Source organism: Rattus rattus, chromosome 3 (genome assembly GCF_011064425.1).
Source record: "Rattus rattus isolate New Zealand chromosome 3, Rrattus_CSIRO_v1, whole genome shotgun sequence".
NCBI lineage: Eukaryota > Metazoa > Chordata > Mammalia > Rodentia > Muridae > Rattus > Rattus rattus.
Genome location: NC_046156.1, coordinates 31839854 through 31856921, shown reverse-complemented (window position 1 = coordinate 31856921; position 17068 = coordinate 31839854). Strand labels below are relative to the sequence as shown.

Genomic DNA, 17068 nt, shown 5'->3' with positions numbered 1-17068 from the left:
TTTACTAGACACTATGTATGGTACTATGTACCTCAGTTACTTACTTGTTTTGTCCCTGGACCTGGCACGACCAGTCGACATCCTGTTGCTCTTGGAGATAGGAGAGGAGGCTCCTGCCACCCGGCTGCCTGGGTCTGAGTGCTTGGCTCTTGTCATTTGCTTGCATGACATAAGCCGACTGTTTAATCTGCTTGTGTCTTCTTCATCCCGTCAGTAACGGGGACTGTAATTGTTCCTGCTGTTTCCATCGGATGAGGTGGTTAAACAGGAAGTGCTCAGAGCAGTGCTACTATGTAGCTGGTGCCCAGTCAGGATCAGCGCCATTGTGGTAATGGTCATCCTTCCCTTCCTGCAGTGTCTATGCACAGGCTGGCTGTGCACCCCATCCAGCACCGGATATGTTGGCAGCTCTCAGCTTAGATGGTTCCTGCCCGGCCTGAGGAGTCATCTAGATGATTCCCCCCAAGTCTAACCAAACTGCAGGTCCATGAGCAAAACTCATGACTGCTGCTCTATGAAGCTCCCGTGTTCGCAGTGATTTGTCACTCAGGAATTGATCGAGAAAACTACTTATAAATCCCCGAAATAAAAGTTACCGCAACAGACTACTGAACTCGAGGCCGCTACAGATCACTGGACATAGGTAATTAGTTCCTCGATATAGCATAATCTGGTCATATGATAACTACTTATAAAAACATAAACCACTAATTTTTATAGTTCACAGCGAATGAAGACTGAAACCCCTCCTTACTTCGCATTAATATTTGGCAAAACTGACTTGGATGTTTATTTTTCTCTCCCAAGCTCCCAACATGCCAGGTTAACATTTTTATATTGTATAAAATGCCTATAATTTTTTCAATTACTTCTTAACATCTTAGGACATTTAGTACTATGTATGCATCGTGTTGATTTAGTCTCGTATAGAACAAAACTAATCCCTGTTTTGGCTTTTTGGTTTTGTGGTTTGTGTTTGTTTTTGTTTCCAACACAGGGTTTCTCTGTGTAGCTCTATCTGTCCTGGAACTTGCTCTGCACACCAGGCTGGCCTCAAACACAGAGATCTGCCTGCCTCTGTCTCCCGAGTGCTGGGATTAAAGGCAGGCTTCACCGCTGCCTGGTTTGAAGCTCCTTATTAATCTAAACATGTACCCACAATCTTGTACTGAGGGTTACTATTGCTGTGATGAAACACCATGACCAAAATCAAGTGTGTGTGTGTGTGTGTGTGTGTGTGTGTGGCGGTGCTGGCTGGAGGGATTATCTGGCTTATACTTCCACATCTTTGTCCGACACTGTGGGAAGTCAGGGCAGGAACTCACACAGGGAGGGAACCTGTACACAGGGGCTGATGTAGTGGTCATGGAGGAGTGCTGCTTACTGGCTTGCTCCTTGTGGTTTGTTCAGCTTACTTTCTTATAGAACCCAGAATACCAGCCTCTCACCCACCATGGACTGAGCCTTCCTTACCAATCACTAATTAAGAACATGCCCTACAGGCTTGCCTAAAGCTCAATCTTATGGAGGCATTTTCTTTTTGTTGTTTTGTCCCCCATCCTACCCCCATGATCCTCAGGACCAACCCAGGGCCCTACTCTACCACTGAGCTAACTCCCCAACCCCATGGAGGGGTTTTCTTAATTGAAGTTTCCTCTTCTCAAATAACTTTAGTTGACATAAAACTATCCAGCACACATATGATCCAGCAATCCTATTCCTAGACAGAAACATATCCAAGAGAAACACAATCTTATATCACACAAAAACCTATATACGAATATTTAATAGCAACTTCATTCATAATTACCCTAACCTGGACACAACCCAAAATATTCATCTAGTGAATGGCCAGGCATGTTAGACCACACAATGGATACAGCTCAGCAACAGCAAGGAATAAAATGTTGACACACGCAATAACTTAGATGGGCTTTGCAGGCTGAGTGGAAGAAAAATCGATTTCAACTGGATGTATTCCAGGTAATGCTATTTATCTGACATTCTGGGAAAGGCGAAAAGGTCTGGGGCTGGGGCTTAGGATATAGCTCAGTGGCTGAGCCCTTGCTTAGCATATATCAAATCCTGTGTTCGATAGCCAGCACTAGTAAACAAACACACACACCACACACACACATACACACCATACACACACCACACACACAAACACACATCACATAGACACATCACACACACACACCACACACACACACACACACATATATACACACACACACACATCACACACACACACACACACCACACAAACACACAAAACCCACATCACACACACAACCACAACACACCACACACACACACACACACACACAACACAAACACACCACACACACACACCACACACACCACACACACACACACCACACACACACCACACAACCACACACACACACCCACACACACACACACACACACACACACACACACACACACACACACAACCACACACACACACCACCACACACAACCACACACCCCCACACACACACACCCCACACACCACACACCACACACACACCACACACCACACACATACCCACACACACACCACACCACATGCACACACCACACACACACACACCACACACACACACACACACACACACCACACACACCACACACCACACACACACCACACACACACACACACCACACACACACACACCACACACCATGCACACACCACACATACACACACACCACACACACACCACACACACCACACACCACACACATACCACATACCTTATACACACACACACCACAGAAAGATAGAGAGAGAGACAGAGAGACAGACAGAGACAGAGACAGAGAGACACAGAGAGAGAGACAGAGAGACAGACAGAGACAGAGACAGAGAGAGAGAGACAGAGAGACAGACAGAGACAGAGACACAGAGAGAAGGCAGACAGAAAGACAGAGATAGAGACAGAGAATAGAACCCTGGCTAGCAGGCGTCATATGCGGGTGGAATGCTGGACCACAGGATTGGCAGATAGAATGTTACAAAGTAGTAAAACTATGCTGTACCTGGATGGTGACCATTATACCTTGAACATTTGTCAAGACTTGTTAAACTATATAAAAGAGAATTTTACTGTACACAAATTAAAAGCAAAATGTAAAGCCTGGCATGGAAACACAGGCCTGTGATTCCAACACTATGAAAGGAGAGGCAGGAAGATCAGTAATCCATGACCATCCTAATCTACATAGCAAGTTCTAGACCACCCTGGGCTATAGGAGGCCCTGTATCTAAAAAACAATAAATACAAACAAAATTTACATTTGAAACATACATTAAAATGGTCATACATTGCTGTATTAATTTACTGCCTCTTTCTCCCATCCCTTCACTGTCCGAATTCAACTGTACTCTCCCAAGACCCCAACACTTTATACGGCATGAAAATTTAAAATATAACATCTTTTTGTTCAGTGATGGGACCAAATACAGGACTTTATATATGATGTAATTATATATAAGTTGTGTGTGTGTGTGTGTGTGTGTATACACAGAGAGATATATACACACCCATAAAGTGTATCCCTAACAACTTGACATGTCTATACAAAGAATAGAATTGATACAAGAAATAGAAATTTTTGACATTGGAAATATTTTAGGGTAAGGGGAGGACCTGTTCAGGGAGATTCCCCATTAGCTCAAATTATTCGAAACCTGACGTTTTTCAGGAGTGTGAACAGATAGCAGGAAATAATTGTGTAGCCCCCAGAAGAAACAAAATCTAAGTGAGCCAGTCTCTGCTTTCGGCAACCTGGATGCTGGCGAAATTCTTTTAGGGATCATGGACGTGGAGAGAGAATTGAGCTTATTCTCACTTGACGGATTCGAGCAATTTCACTTCTGCTTAAAACCCACAGTCAAGTTAAGGCAGCTCAAAAGAGAATTCCACTAGAGTAATTGCAGCAAGCTAGGAGCGCCAAGAGGGCTTGGAGGAGCTCCACAGTAGTCATGATCCTCAGCTCAGAGGAGCAAGACGGTGAACAGCGACTGTGACCGGAGCCACCAAGACCCATTTTAAATCCCCAGGTTGAAACTCTGTCTGTGAACTTCAACCACAGTAGTCTTCCTAAATTCGTACGGTGTCACCTCGAAAATGGGAATAAGGATATCTCCTTCCCAGGATTACTGGGAGTACCATGAAGCTGAGTACCACAGCTGGCTTCTCATAAACGTTTTATTACTGCCACATGAGAGGTCTCTAAATTACCACAAGACAGACAAAAAGAACACTTTTGTTTCCATGAATGAAATGACAGCTATACCCAGAGGCCCTGGAAAACTACTGATCACCAAGGAAGCAGTGTCATTACATTTTTGGCTCAACGAATGAGATCATCCCATTGGGCCTCAAAGACTTGCAGCCTCAGTACCATAAAAGAACCATCAGCGGGGTTGGGGATTTAGCTCAGTGGTAGAGCGCTTGCCTAGGAAGCGCAAGGCCCTGGGTTCGGTACCCAGCTCCGGAAAAAAAGAACCAAAAAAAAAAAAAAAACAAAAAAAACAAAACCATCAGCCCGTAGGGTCTCTTAGCATATATGGTGTGTAAAGATAATCTGTTCAGAAATTCAGTTGTAAAACTATCTTTTGTTTGTTTGTTTGTTTGTTTGTTTTTGTTTCTCTGTGCAGCCCTGGCTATTCTGAAACTCATTCTATAGACCAGGCTGGCCTCAAACTAAGAGATCTGTCTGCCTCTGCTTCCCAAACACTGGAATTAAAGGCCTGACCTAAACTATCATTTCTTAACCCATTCTTTTATGAGGTTAGAAAATGAATGAAAAACAAAATGCAAGGCTCATAATGTGCATGTTCCTTGTACCAAGTCTTTAGGAGGCTGAAGCAGAAGGATCACAAGTTCAAAGCCAGCCTAGACAACCAGATCCTATCTTAAAATCATGGGGGTGGGGGTGGGGGTGCTTAGAGGTTAATAAAATGCTTGCCTACCACAAACACAGAGTTTTGGGTTTGTTCATCTCATAAAATCAGGTGTGGTGACATGGTAACTCGATGACATGGTGACACATCCCTAGAATCCCAGCCCTGGGAGTAGAGACAGCAGGAAGAGAAACTCAAGATCATCTTCAGCTGGAAAGCGAGTGTGAAGCTGACCTGGGATACACCAGACCCTGTCTTAACAAAAAGCATAGGGTGGGGGTGGGAGTGTAGCTCACTGGTACAGTGTGGCTTAGCAGGGCAAGGCCATAAGGAAATAAACACACACACAAAGAAACACATAAGGGAACACAAGCTGACATGGAGGATATATGTCTTCCTGGTTTGACTTATGAATTTGAAAGGAGCAAAGAATACTTCTGAACTTTATTATGAAAATAAAATGTGAGCTTGTTTAGGTGTGTGTATGTGTGTGTGTGTGTGTGTGTGTGTGTGTGTGTGTGTGTGTGTGTGTGTGTGTGTGTGGGTAAATGGAAAGTCTAAACTTGGAAGCCAGAAGATATCCTCACTGGTTATACCTTAAGTATCCTCCTCCTTTTGTTACTGTTACATCTACTTTCTTACTGGCGGGATAATACAGCATATTGATATGGTTTTGGTTTTCTCTCTTCTAAGGGACATTCAGTAAGGACAAAAATGAAGTCAAAGGCCACCTTTCCTTGACTCTCATTTTTAACCACTTCATATAAAGATACTTGGCTGCATCATGAACATGTTGTATCATGTTCTAAAAGTTCTAAAGAACAAAACAAAAAACACCTCGGTCCAAAGCTAATCAGTTGTTCAGCTTATGCTAACATAAGCACTCACTTTGTAGGCCTGGCTAACTGAGTTCAATCCTGGCCACTGACTCTACAAATGTACACCATGGCATGTGTGCCTGCACTTACACTATGTGTATATGCACAGGCATAAGCACACACACACACACACACACACACACACACACACACACACACACCAATAATAATGTGATCCCTTACTCCAAAGATCAAGTTGTAAAAATAGCATTTGCTAAAAAGTCCAACAATATATCGAATAGTTAAACAAGAGCATAAATATAACAAGTGATAAAAAAGTGAATTCAGTCATACACTGGCATTTATACTTATGCAAAAGTAGGTATTTTTTAAGCTTGTTACTAGAGGAAGGATCAAAACAAAATACTGAAAAATATCCATGTTGTCAAAATTTGAAGAGGACCCCATAGACAATTCAAAGTTCCAGTGAGGATGCTTTCATCATGAAATTTTAAAATTCATATTTACTTATAAGAAATGGTTTTGCCTTCTCTGCTTTCTTTCTTTTGTTTTTTTTTTCTTTTTGAGTAAGGCCTTGCTCTCTCCCCTGGTTGACCTTGAACTCAAGGAGACCTTCCTGACTAGTCCTCTAGGGGCTAGGATTCCAGGTGTGTCCCCATCCTCACTCTTCTTCCTGTCTCCCTACCTTAGGGTGCAAACATTTTGCATCCTGCTTGGTAACTCACCCCTGGAATCAGGAGCATCTGGAGTTCAAGTGCATCCTCCATTATATGGCAAGTTAGAGGCCACCTGGGCTCTGAAATGCTATCCTCAACAAAACCAAAGAGAACAGAGTGGAACCTGGGGAATATGCTCAAAAGACAGCATAAGAGTTTCTCTACCTTAAAAATGGAGGAAAACTTATGAATGAATATATAGTAAGTGAATTTCAACATAGCACATCTTCTTTGTTTCTTTCTTTCTTCCCTTTTTTTTTTTATTTGTTTGTTTTGTGCAGTTATTCTTTGTGTAGAAAACCTTTCTGGCTATTCTGGAATTTGATTTGTAGGCCCTTAAACTCAGAGATCTACCTGCCTCTGCCTCCCGAGAACTGGGATTAAAGGCAAGCACCATTGTCGGGCAACGCAGCGTAGATTCACTCAAATTACTGACAAAATATACTAATTTACCAATTACATTTAATATATACTCATCAGAGCATTTCTAAAATATTTTTATTTTTGAATTTTCATTACATATTAAGATTATGATTCTTGGGTTTATTGCTAAAAGCCATTTAATGTGCTCAATTACAATTCTCACTCCTTTGGACTTCTGTGTTTTTAATTATACTTTTCTCCCAACATAGTTCAGAAAGAGGGAGAAGGTTCATATTTTGAGCCAATTAAACCCAGAATCCACAGGAAAAAGAATAAAGGACATAAAATATGTCCCGGAGACCGTGACACAGTTACAACACAGCGTGACAGGGATGTATGACAGCTCAGCTCGCCATGTAGCTGGATCCTCATGTTGTAGCTTCCGGTTTGCTATTTCTAATTTGTTTAATATCGCTTGCAGACAGAGAGGAGATTCCACTCTGCAGCCAGAGGTTTCAGTCCTTCTGTACTACCTCACTGGATAAGTCAGATAGAGGACAACGACCAGCCTGGGCAACCCATTGCTACATCCTATGCAAATTAATGCACCAATCACCAAGAAGAGTACTGGAAGGTCAAAAAAAAAAAAAAAAAAAAAAAAAAAAAAAGAAAGAAAAAAAAGAAAAGAAAAGAAAAAGAGAAAATGAAACCCTGCACAGAGGACATCAGTTGGTAATTTCGATGTTACAGCATTCTGTCATCTGTAGCTCCTAATGAGGTCTTCCCAGTAAAGTATCCCCTTTACGAAACAGCAATGACCTTTCTGGCAAATTTTTCCAAGTAACTATTTTCATCCCTAGTATATCGAAGGTCAGTAAAAGTGTTCTAAATATAGAATTAGGCTTCACAGAAATGTCTGTGTATGCTTATATCGTATTTAAATTAGCACATTTAAGATTTTGCCTCCTAAATATTTGTGTCCAAGTGCTACACACACATTGTAACAAATTTAGCCAATACAGTTATAAAAATGATTTTTTGCTTAGCGTTCAATTTCTCTGACACGGCAAACAATAGCATCCTATTCATCCTTACATGCATAAATATTTCTAACCAGATTTAATACTTGTTCTCACAATTCTGAAGGAAAAAAAAAAAACTTCAACTGCAATTAAAAATATACTGTCATAAAACTGGAATCCTGGCCCCATAAGGATTTCAAACCCTAGCAATTCCTTTGGAAACAGACTGCCAGAAAAGGAAATTCTCATTAATTTTTAGGTATTGTATTAAAAATCCCCATTAAAAGAACATACCCCAATACACCTACTTAGAGATGTTAGGGGTCAAAGGAGACAAAGACCTTGTTAATTGTTAACCAAATTTTACTATCATCCATTCATAAATTATGGAGTTCTGAGTGATCTTCAAAAAGTTCACGCTGCAAGGAAAGACACCATTCCCTTCTGCTGGGGATCACCTTTCTGCCCAGAGAGTAACCATAGATGTACTCTGTTCCTACATAAGACTCCAGTTCTCTTAGGGAAAGAAGTTCCTTCCTGGCCATTAGCAAATCACATCTCAGAACAATTCGTCACATCTGAACAGGCAGGAGGCCAATCTACCATTGTGAGGAACTAAGGGTTAAGTAAGGGCGGAGGTCCTGCCTGTGGCAGCAGGTGCAGAGAAAAAGCCTACTATGAAATATCAGATCAGTAGTGAATGGGGTACTATGTTCCCACCCCCACCCCCACCCCGGTCAGCCCCCACCACACCTTATTTTTAGAGACTGAGTCTTACTATGGAGGCCCAGTTGTTCTGGAATTTGCTATGTAGACCAGGCTGAACTCGAACTCAAATGCATTCTCCAGCCTCATCCCCTGGAGTCCGTGGGCCGCCACGCGGGACCACTACTCCCTTTTAAAATTATTAACATATACATAACAGAGACAGAAAACAGGGCTTATTCAACCAGCCAGACAAGTAAGCAAGCCCTTCTTGTGGTGCTAGAGTGCTGGGCAAACCGCGTGAGTATAGATGTAGGGCGAGCATGAGCTACATGGCTGCAATTGTTGGGGTAGCCGTGTTGAAAGTTGAAGTCCCTTCTCTCCTGTGGGTGAGAAGCCAACGTTTGCAGCCATGCCTGGCAAAAGTCCTAAGGGAACTCCATTCAGGGGTACAGCCCCATCCTAGCTAGCACCCTAGGTGGCTTCTAACGGTATAGCTCTGCAGTGGGTCATGTGACAGCTGGGTGTGTGCCTCCGTGCTGCGCAGAGAGATCAGTTTGCGGGTGTGCCCGAGTGTGTACGGACAGAAGTTACACGCCTGGCTTAGAAAGGCGCGCGCGTAGAGGGGAGGGGTGAGGGGGCGTGAGTGCAAAGTGGACCGTGAAAAAGAGGTTTCAAGAATACTCCTGGGCTAGGCGAAGTGCCCAGGTTCACGTGAATGGGTCCCCAGTGGGGCCAGCCCCTGTCCCCTGAGTCGATGTCCCAGTCCTTGGGGGAGGTGGGGGAGGCGAGGACGTGGGTGGCGCACCCCCTGTACCCAGTACCCACCTGACGGATCCGCGGTGGGTTCTGCTGGGTGCAAGCCCCTCCCTCCGGGCCAGGGGAGGTGGGAGAAGCCATGTCCACGGTCTCAGAATTCCTTCCCTCGGTCAAGTCCAGCCGTCCCGCGTGTCCTCGTCTCTTCCGCTCCGGGCCTGCGGCGTTCGGGCTCAGCCAGGGACCCCGGTGCTCCTAGGCGACCGCAGAAGGTGGGCCGTGATTGCGATCGCCCGTGGGGGACTGCTGTCCAAGCCCACCTACCTTCGCGCGGGGTGCCGCAGGGCCATGGCACCCCGGGTAGGCTGCGGGCTGGGCCGGCGACACGCGCTAAGCGACTGCTGCTGGTGGCGCGGGGAGAAAGAGGAGGGCTCCTTCCCTCGCCGCGCGCCGAGAGAGCGATGAGCTCATGGACAGCTCCCAGAAATATGTCTATATGCACCACTGCCTGCCGGAGCTAGCGAGGTGGGTGGGGATAAGAAGCTCGGCGGCTCTCCCGCAGCCCGGGAGACGTCCCCCGGGAGGCCCGGCTGCTGCTCCTCCCTGCCCCGCGCGGGCCCGCTCGGCTCCCATTCACTCTCACGCCCGCTTCACGCCAGATCTCCTGTCCGCGTGGGCGAGCCACCCACCCACCTCTAGCGCACGCATTCTTTGTCCTTCCAACCACTCCCTCTTGATGAGGAACAAGTCATTTATTTGAAGTGACCAGAATGGGGAATACCACTGTGACCTTAGCTCCTGTCAAATGCAGACTGAGGATGGTGAAATGTCACACCCTGTGTATCTTTTACGCTTTGGGCGTTTCCTCTTTTCCACCTTTTCCTCTATGAGAAAGAGCCTTCCAGCTACCCTTCTAGGTGATGACTTGGCCGCATCTTCTCCAAGGTACCCTGAGCACTTTCATAGATCTTGGGAGAGCTTAAGCAGTGGCACAGTCACGCATACTGCAGGATGGCTGGCCTATTTTGCGTTGCTGAGTCCCTGGAGTAAAGCTGGAACTACCACTAGTAGGAAAATTTACCATCCAAGACCCGATCATCTCTCTTCAGTGATGTCCCACTGAGGTGGAAATTTTGTTTGTTTTTAATAGCAGGGAGAGCTGGAATGTAGCTCAGTAGATTACCTATTTGCTTATTATGAATGAAGCCTTGGGTGTGATCCCCAGCAATGGATAAACCAGGCATGGCTGTGAGTGTCTGGAATCCCAGTACTCGGCAGATAGAGACAAAGGAGTCAGGAGTTCAAGGTCACCTTTGACTCTGCAGTGAGTTCGAGGCCAGCTTCTGGCACATGAGGTCATCTATGAACAAACAAACAAATAAATACAGTCGAGCGAAATGGCTTGTAGGAAACTGGTTGTCCTCTCTCCTGACATTAACTTTCCTTTTCCTATGAATTTCCACACAAATATATCTTCAGCTACAACAAAACAGAGCCAAGCTCCGTGGCCCATGCCTGGAGTCCCACACTGGTGGACTGAGCCAAGAGCATCCTTGCACACAGGACTTAAGGGACAGGCTGGTTACCAGGAGAAGACAGAAATGGCCCTGCCACGAGGATGGACAAATCCTCAGAAATGTCATTAACTTTTGATGCTCTCAAGCTCTCAAATTTGATCATCCGTAGACCTTATTGATTTTACAGCTCAATCACATCTGTATTTTCTTCTCATTCAAACCACCATCGTGGCTCACTGTTCCAATAGCCACAGCACAAAAATGTGATCGTGCCTGTGCTCCACACACCTTGAAACAGATCTAGAAAGACAAACTCACTCCAGGACACGACAGCCTATCCGCCCCTTCCTGCTTCCTTATTGCATTCTGTACACCCTGCCCCAGCCGATGGGATATTGATTTGCTTGATTATTCTTTGAGGCCCATCTAGCACTTGAAGGCGGAGACTATGAGAATATGGCCAAGTATCTTGAATATCCATATCAATAATAATAATAATAATAATAATAATAATAATAATAATAATAATAATAATAATAATATCCAGAATCCTTTTGACGGTTATTTGGAAGGTTGAAAGCCATGCTTTTACTTCTAGATGATAACTTAAAAAAACAAACGTTTTCTGCATGTTACAGTTTCTCAAGTGCCCATTAGAAATTATACATATCTGGGGTTGGGGGCGTAGCTCAATTGTGCTTTCCTAGAATGTGTAAGGCCCAAGATTTGAATAAAAGAATCACAGATATTTAAAAAAATAATACATTCATTCTAAAGAATAAGGTATATTCATGTTTAAACATGAAAAGTTCATGGCGCTGCATCATAAAAACTGGTTTTATTATCCCAAATCAATCTTCATCTCACCCAACAGGACTGACTTGCTTGCTTGTATGTGTGTGTTGTTTTGCAACACACATAGCCCAGGCTAGCCTGGGCTGACCTCTGCTGTAGTATGTAGCTGAGAAGGACCCTGTACTTCTCCCAAGTGTTTTGTCCTGTTTACATGGTACTGGAGACCCAACTGAGGGTTCCCTGAAGCTAGGCAAGCACTCTACCAACTGAGCCACACCCCAGCCCCAGTGTGAGCATTCATTTGCAAGGTTAAATGGTTAGTACCACAAACTGAGGTCAGCCCCTAACTCTGAGATCCCCATACTTTACAGCTCTCTATTTTTTTTCCTTCTTTGCAAAATAGAAGTAACAATAGCACGTACTTTATACAAAGTTGCTATGATTAGTAAATGAAATGTGCACATAAACACTTTCAGCCTTCTGTGTCAATACTCAAAAAAGGGGGCATTACTGTTTATGGGATAGCATTCACCTAAAAATAAGAGACCAGAGATAAAGGTGCTTAAAAATAAATAAATAAATAAATAAATAAATAAATAAATAAATAACAGTGGAACACCAAGACCAAGGGCTAAAGCCGGGAGGTTGAAAAAATGCAGACCACTTGGAGCTGGAAAGATGGCTTAGCAAGTATGAGCACTGGCTGTTCTTCCAAAGGACCTGGCATCAATTCCCAGCACCCACATGGCAGCTCTCAACCTTCTGTATCTCCAGTTCCAGAGTATTGGACACCCTCATACAGACATACATGCAGACCAAACAACAATGCATAGAAAATTTAAAAAATAATAATAAATAAAAAAAGAAAAATGCAGACCACCAAATCACTCTTTTTTTTTTTTTAAAAGATTTATTCATTTATTATATACAAGTACACTGTAGCTGTCTTCAGATACACCAGAAGAGGGCATCAGATCTCTTTACAGATGGTTGTGAGCCACCATGTGGTTGCTGGGAATTGAACTCAGGACCTCTGGAAGAGTAATCGGGTGCTCTTAACCGCTGAGCCATCTCTCCAGCCCACCAAATCACTCTTATTTCTCTAGTTCTGATCTGCTACTGTACCAGGGCTCTATTCACGTCTGTGTCTGCCTCCCTCCTGAGTAGACCAGAGGTCCCATCTAGACAGCCTTCCTCTAGCAGCCCCCAGGTGGCCAGCTGGGAACTCCAGACTGGTGGTGTTTTCTTGGACACAGCAGTTGGTGTGGCTGGATCAGGGTCTGGCATTAGCACAGTGTTTGGTAACTTGATTATTGGCTATGCCAGGAGCCCATCTCTCAAGCAGCAGGTCTTCTCCCATGCCATTCTGGGTTTGGCCCTGTCTGAGGTCATGGGACCCATGTTTGATGGTCACCTTCCTCATCCTCTGTGCATGTGAGGGTCTATGGGGCACCCAGCCGTCACACGCTTTGGCTCCATGACAATGTTGCTGCTGGAGTGTGCTGAGCTTTACCATTAATGACATTTCTCTAAAATAGATAGATGGATGGATGGACAGATGGATGGACGGATGGATGGATGGATAGATGGATGGATGGACAGATGATGTCATTTATTCCATGATAGAATTAAGGGAATGGGGTGAGCTCTCAGAGTTCTTCTCCAGCCCCCAATGCTATGTAGTGTGCATGGACTCACAGAGACCACGGATCAGTGTCTTCCATTTGAAGCAGTTTGTATGCCTTATCCCGTTCAACTATGACATTAGAAATGTTAATGGAAGGGGGTTGGGGATTTAGCTCAGTGGTAGAGCACTTGCCTAGCAAGCCCAAGGCCCTGGGTTCGGTCCTCAGCTCCGGAAAAAGAAAAAAGAAAAAAAGAAATGTTAGTGGAAACAGTGCTAGGATGTAGCTCAGGTTTTCCCTTCAACTGCTTCTGCCTCCCTCTCCATTAAAATAAGCTCAAGCCCTCACCTAGGGTTGGTGGCATACACATTTAAATAACCCCCTCCGCATACACAAACACACTCAAGAAGTAGAGGAAATCAAGGTCACCCCCAATGTCTGAGGTCAGCCTGGGAGACGAGAAACTCTATCTCAAAGAGAGAAGTAAAATCTCTATAAGCATTATGAGGCCCAGTGGTCTTGGCCTCCAGCCCACCCTCGACAGCCATTATCCTCTTCCGTGATGTTAGCCGAGGTCTACTGATGACTACATTCTCACTGTCTCTGACCTCAGCATTTAAGCATTCCATTCTCGACTATTATTTACCAGCTTTCTAGCTGATCTTGCCTATAACCCTATCACCAAGAATTAAATTTTAGGGGGTGGGGGACTAAAGACAGGGCTTCTCTGTATAGCCCTGGTTGTCTCAGAATTCACTCAGTAGACCAGGTTGGCCTCGAACTCACAGAGCTCTGCCTAACTCTGCCTGAGAGTGCTGGGATTAAGTGTGCAGCACTATACCCAGCTTCACTTCCTCAGTCCTATTGAAACCTCTTCTGGGTCCTACTTCCTTCATGCTGTCTCCGTTTGCTTACATGTCCTCCATTTCTTCCTAAGTCAATGTGATTCCCTGTACTGTTACACTGTTGTAGTCACCACTGGGTATAAACCTCAACTTGCCCCTGTCAGCCTATATCATAATCACATGGCAGCAATGTATCTTAATTGAGGGACTGGAGAGATGGCTCCCTGATTATGAGCGCAGACTGCTCTTATAGAAGAGTCCAGTTCAACTCCCAGCACCCACAGCAGTTGGCACGCATCTTAACTAAATGGAAAGGTCTATCTACTCTAAGACCGTAACCACGCATGCCCTGTGTGCCAGGAGGAAAATGAGATCTCTGCTCTCGGTGGTCATTCATGGAGATCTCCACTCATGGTGGTCATTCTTTTCAAGAACACCCTTGGTAGAGTACGGCAATCCTGTTGTGCTCATGACTCAAACTCATTCTCCCACTTACCAAGGTGATCGTTAGCAATTTCTCTGTCCTCAGCTTTTTCATTCTCAACTATTGGCCTTCTTATTTCCCTGATCTCACGAGGAACAAAAAAGGCCCCATCATCATTTCTTTTTTTTTTTTTTTTTCTTCCTTTTTTTCGGAGCTGGGGACTGAACCCAGGGCCTTGCGCTTTCTAGGCAAGCGCTCTACCACTGAGCTAAATCCCCAACCCCCATCATTTCTATCAGACCTCCAAGATGTTGAATGACATCTCTTATCCCCTTATGCTGATGAATTAAGCACGCTCTCATGTAATGTCAAGCCTTCCACTTGGGCGTTTGAGAATACATGATTGTATACTTCAGACATCCTTCTTGTGGAAAACTCCTTCCCCCGCCCTCTTCATTTTGTCCCCCCACCCCCATGCACTTACCCTTTTTCCTCAGTCATCCCACACCCAGTATACTCCCATGATATACTAGCAGAAAACCTCCTCTGGAAAGCTGTCCGCACTGTACTTGCCACCTTCAATCCCTGGCCCCTGAAATCTCTGTAAGCCACCATCTTAGGGTTTTTTTCTTAACATTTCCCTAATACTGTCATGGTGGCCAGTCACTGCTGTGGGCTCCTGTCGTTTGGTGAATTTGGTCAGCTGTCTGTTTGTCCTCACTTGACTTCCAGGTCTCCATCCTACCTTGGTGTTTGCTATAATGGAATAAAGGGGGACAGTGATAAAGCTCACCAGCCCAGCGTTTTCTCTCTCTTAGTTTCCAGCTGCCATGACGTCAGCTGCTCTACTCTGCCACGCCCTCCCTGCCCTGGGGGGGGGGGACCGGGCAGAGTCCCCTGAAACTGTGAGCCTGGTATCTGCTCTCTCGGTATCTCTTCTCGGCGTTGAAAGCTCTCATCCAGGCTTTCAGCTACTCTCCGTATACTCCGATTTCCTTCCGAAGCACTTCCAATCCTGGAACATCCTGCATAATTTATCCAGAGTACCTTCCACAAAATAAATAAATAAACTCCCACTTAAAAAGCTTCGGTGCCTTCACATCGCATCTCTTTGCTTTGAAATAAAAGCCCTTCTCAATAGTTATATGGTTTTGGTGTTAAGGGAACTAAGGGATATTATTACTAAGACTAACATCTCTAAAGAAATGATAGAAAAAACAGATTATTTTAGAATAAAAAGTAAACTGCCTACAGATTAGCATTTACCCTAAGACCAGCGATGTAGCCCAATTGACAGAGTACAAGGCTTCATAAGCCCTGGTTTGTCTTCTTTGGCCATAAGCCAAATTTTTCTTATTCCATTTTATTTTCCTATTTTATTTACTTATCCATTTATTTTCTTTTTTTTAAAGATTTGTTTATTTATTATATATGAGTACACTGTCGCTGTCTTCAGACACACCAGAAGAGGGCATCAGATCCCATTACAGATGGTTGTGAGCCATCATGTGGTTGCTGGGATTTGAACTCAGGACCTCTAGAAGAGCAGTCAGTGTTCTTAACCACCAAGCCATCTCTCCAGCCCCCCTCCCCATTTGTTTTTCTTTCATTTAATTTTAAAAAATTTATTCTGTTCTCATATATTTACAACCCAATTGTAGTTTCCCCTCCTCCTTCTTGTTCCCTAGTCTCCCTCCAACACCTCTCCCCTCCCCCAGGTCCACCCTGCCCCTCCACCTCACCTAAGAAAGAGCAGGCCTCCCAACCAAATTCAACAAACTACAATAAGACCCAGCACATACCCTCACATCAAGGCTAGACAAGGCAGCAAAGTACAAGGAAAAGAGTCCCACAGCTGGCAAAAGAGGCAGAGACAGCCCCACTCTCACTGTTAGGAGTCCCACAAAAACAGCAAGCTATAACTAAAATGTATATGCAGAAGACCTCTGTAGGTCGGTTGATTCTGTGGGCCCTGTTCTTGTGGTATCCTTGAAGCCCCTCATTCCTCTGCTCCTTCCTCCTCCATGTATGACTCCCCAAGGTCCACCTAATGTTTGGCTCTGGGACTCCGCGTCTGCTCCCATCACTTGCCGGATGAAGTCTCTCTGTTCTCTTTGACGATGATTATGCAGCCACCCTGCAGACAGGACCAATCTCAGTAGCCAGGAAGCCCTCAAGTGGAGGGATTGGGTTACCAAGGCAGCCACAAAACCTTCCACTCATTCGTGTATGTTTTATTTTCTTTATTTACTATGTTTGTATGTATGCGTGTGTGTGTGTGTGTGTGTGTGTGTGTGTATGTGTGTGTGTGTGTGTGTACGTGTATGTATGTATACACATCCTACACTCATGCCCCAGAGACTGTATGGAAATCAGAAGGGAGTTGACTCCATTGTTCTCTAGTTTGACCATGTAGATCTCTGGGATCAAACTATGTCATCAGGCCTGGTGACAGGCACATTTAACTGACTGACCCATTCTGCCTGCTATCTTGTTGGATTTTGAGAGAGTGTCTCATGTAGCCTAGGCTGACCTCAGACTCA

At 44.6% G+C, this 17068-nt stretch overlaps 1 protein-coding gene and 1 pseudogene across 1 annotated transcript in view; one reads left to right on the top strand and one right to left on the bottom strand.

Moving 5' to 3' along the window:
* Ank2 (ankyrin 2) overlaps nt 1-9954 on the bottom strand; it is a 585274-nt gene extending 575320 nt beyond the window's left edge. The window contains 1 exon segment of the mRNA XM_032897358.1: nt 9392-9954. Coding sequence (XP_032753249.1) covers nt 9392-9463 — 72 coding nt within the window. The 5' untranslated portion in view covers nt 9464-9954.
* A 2546-nt stretch (nt 9955-12500) lies between these two features.
* Nucleotides 12501-13112, top strand: LOC116895738 (annotated as a pseudogene).
* The last annotated feature ends 3956 nt before the right edge of the window (nt 13113-17068 follow it).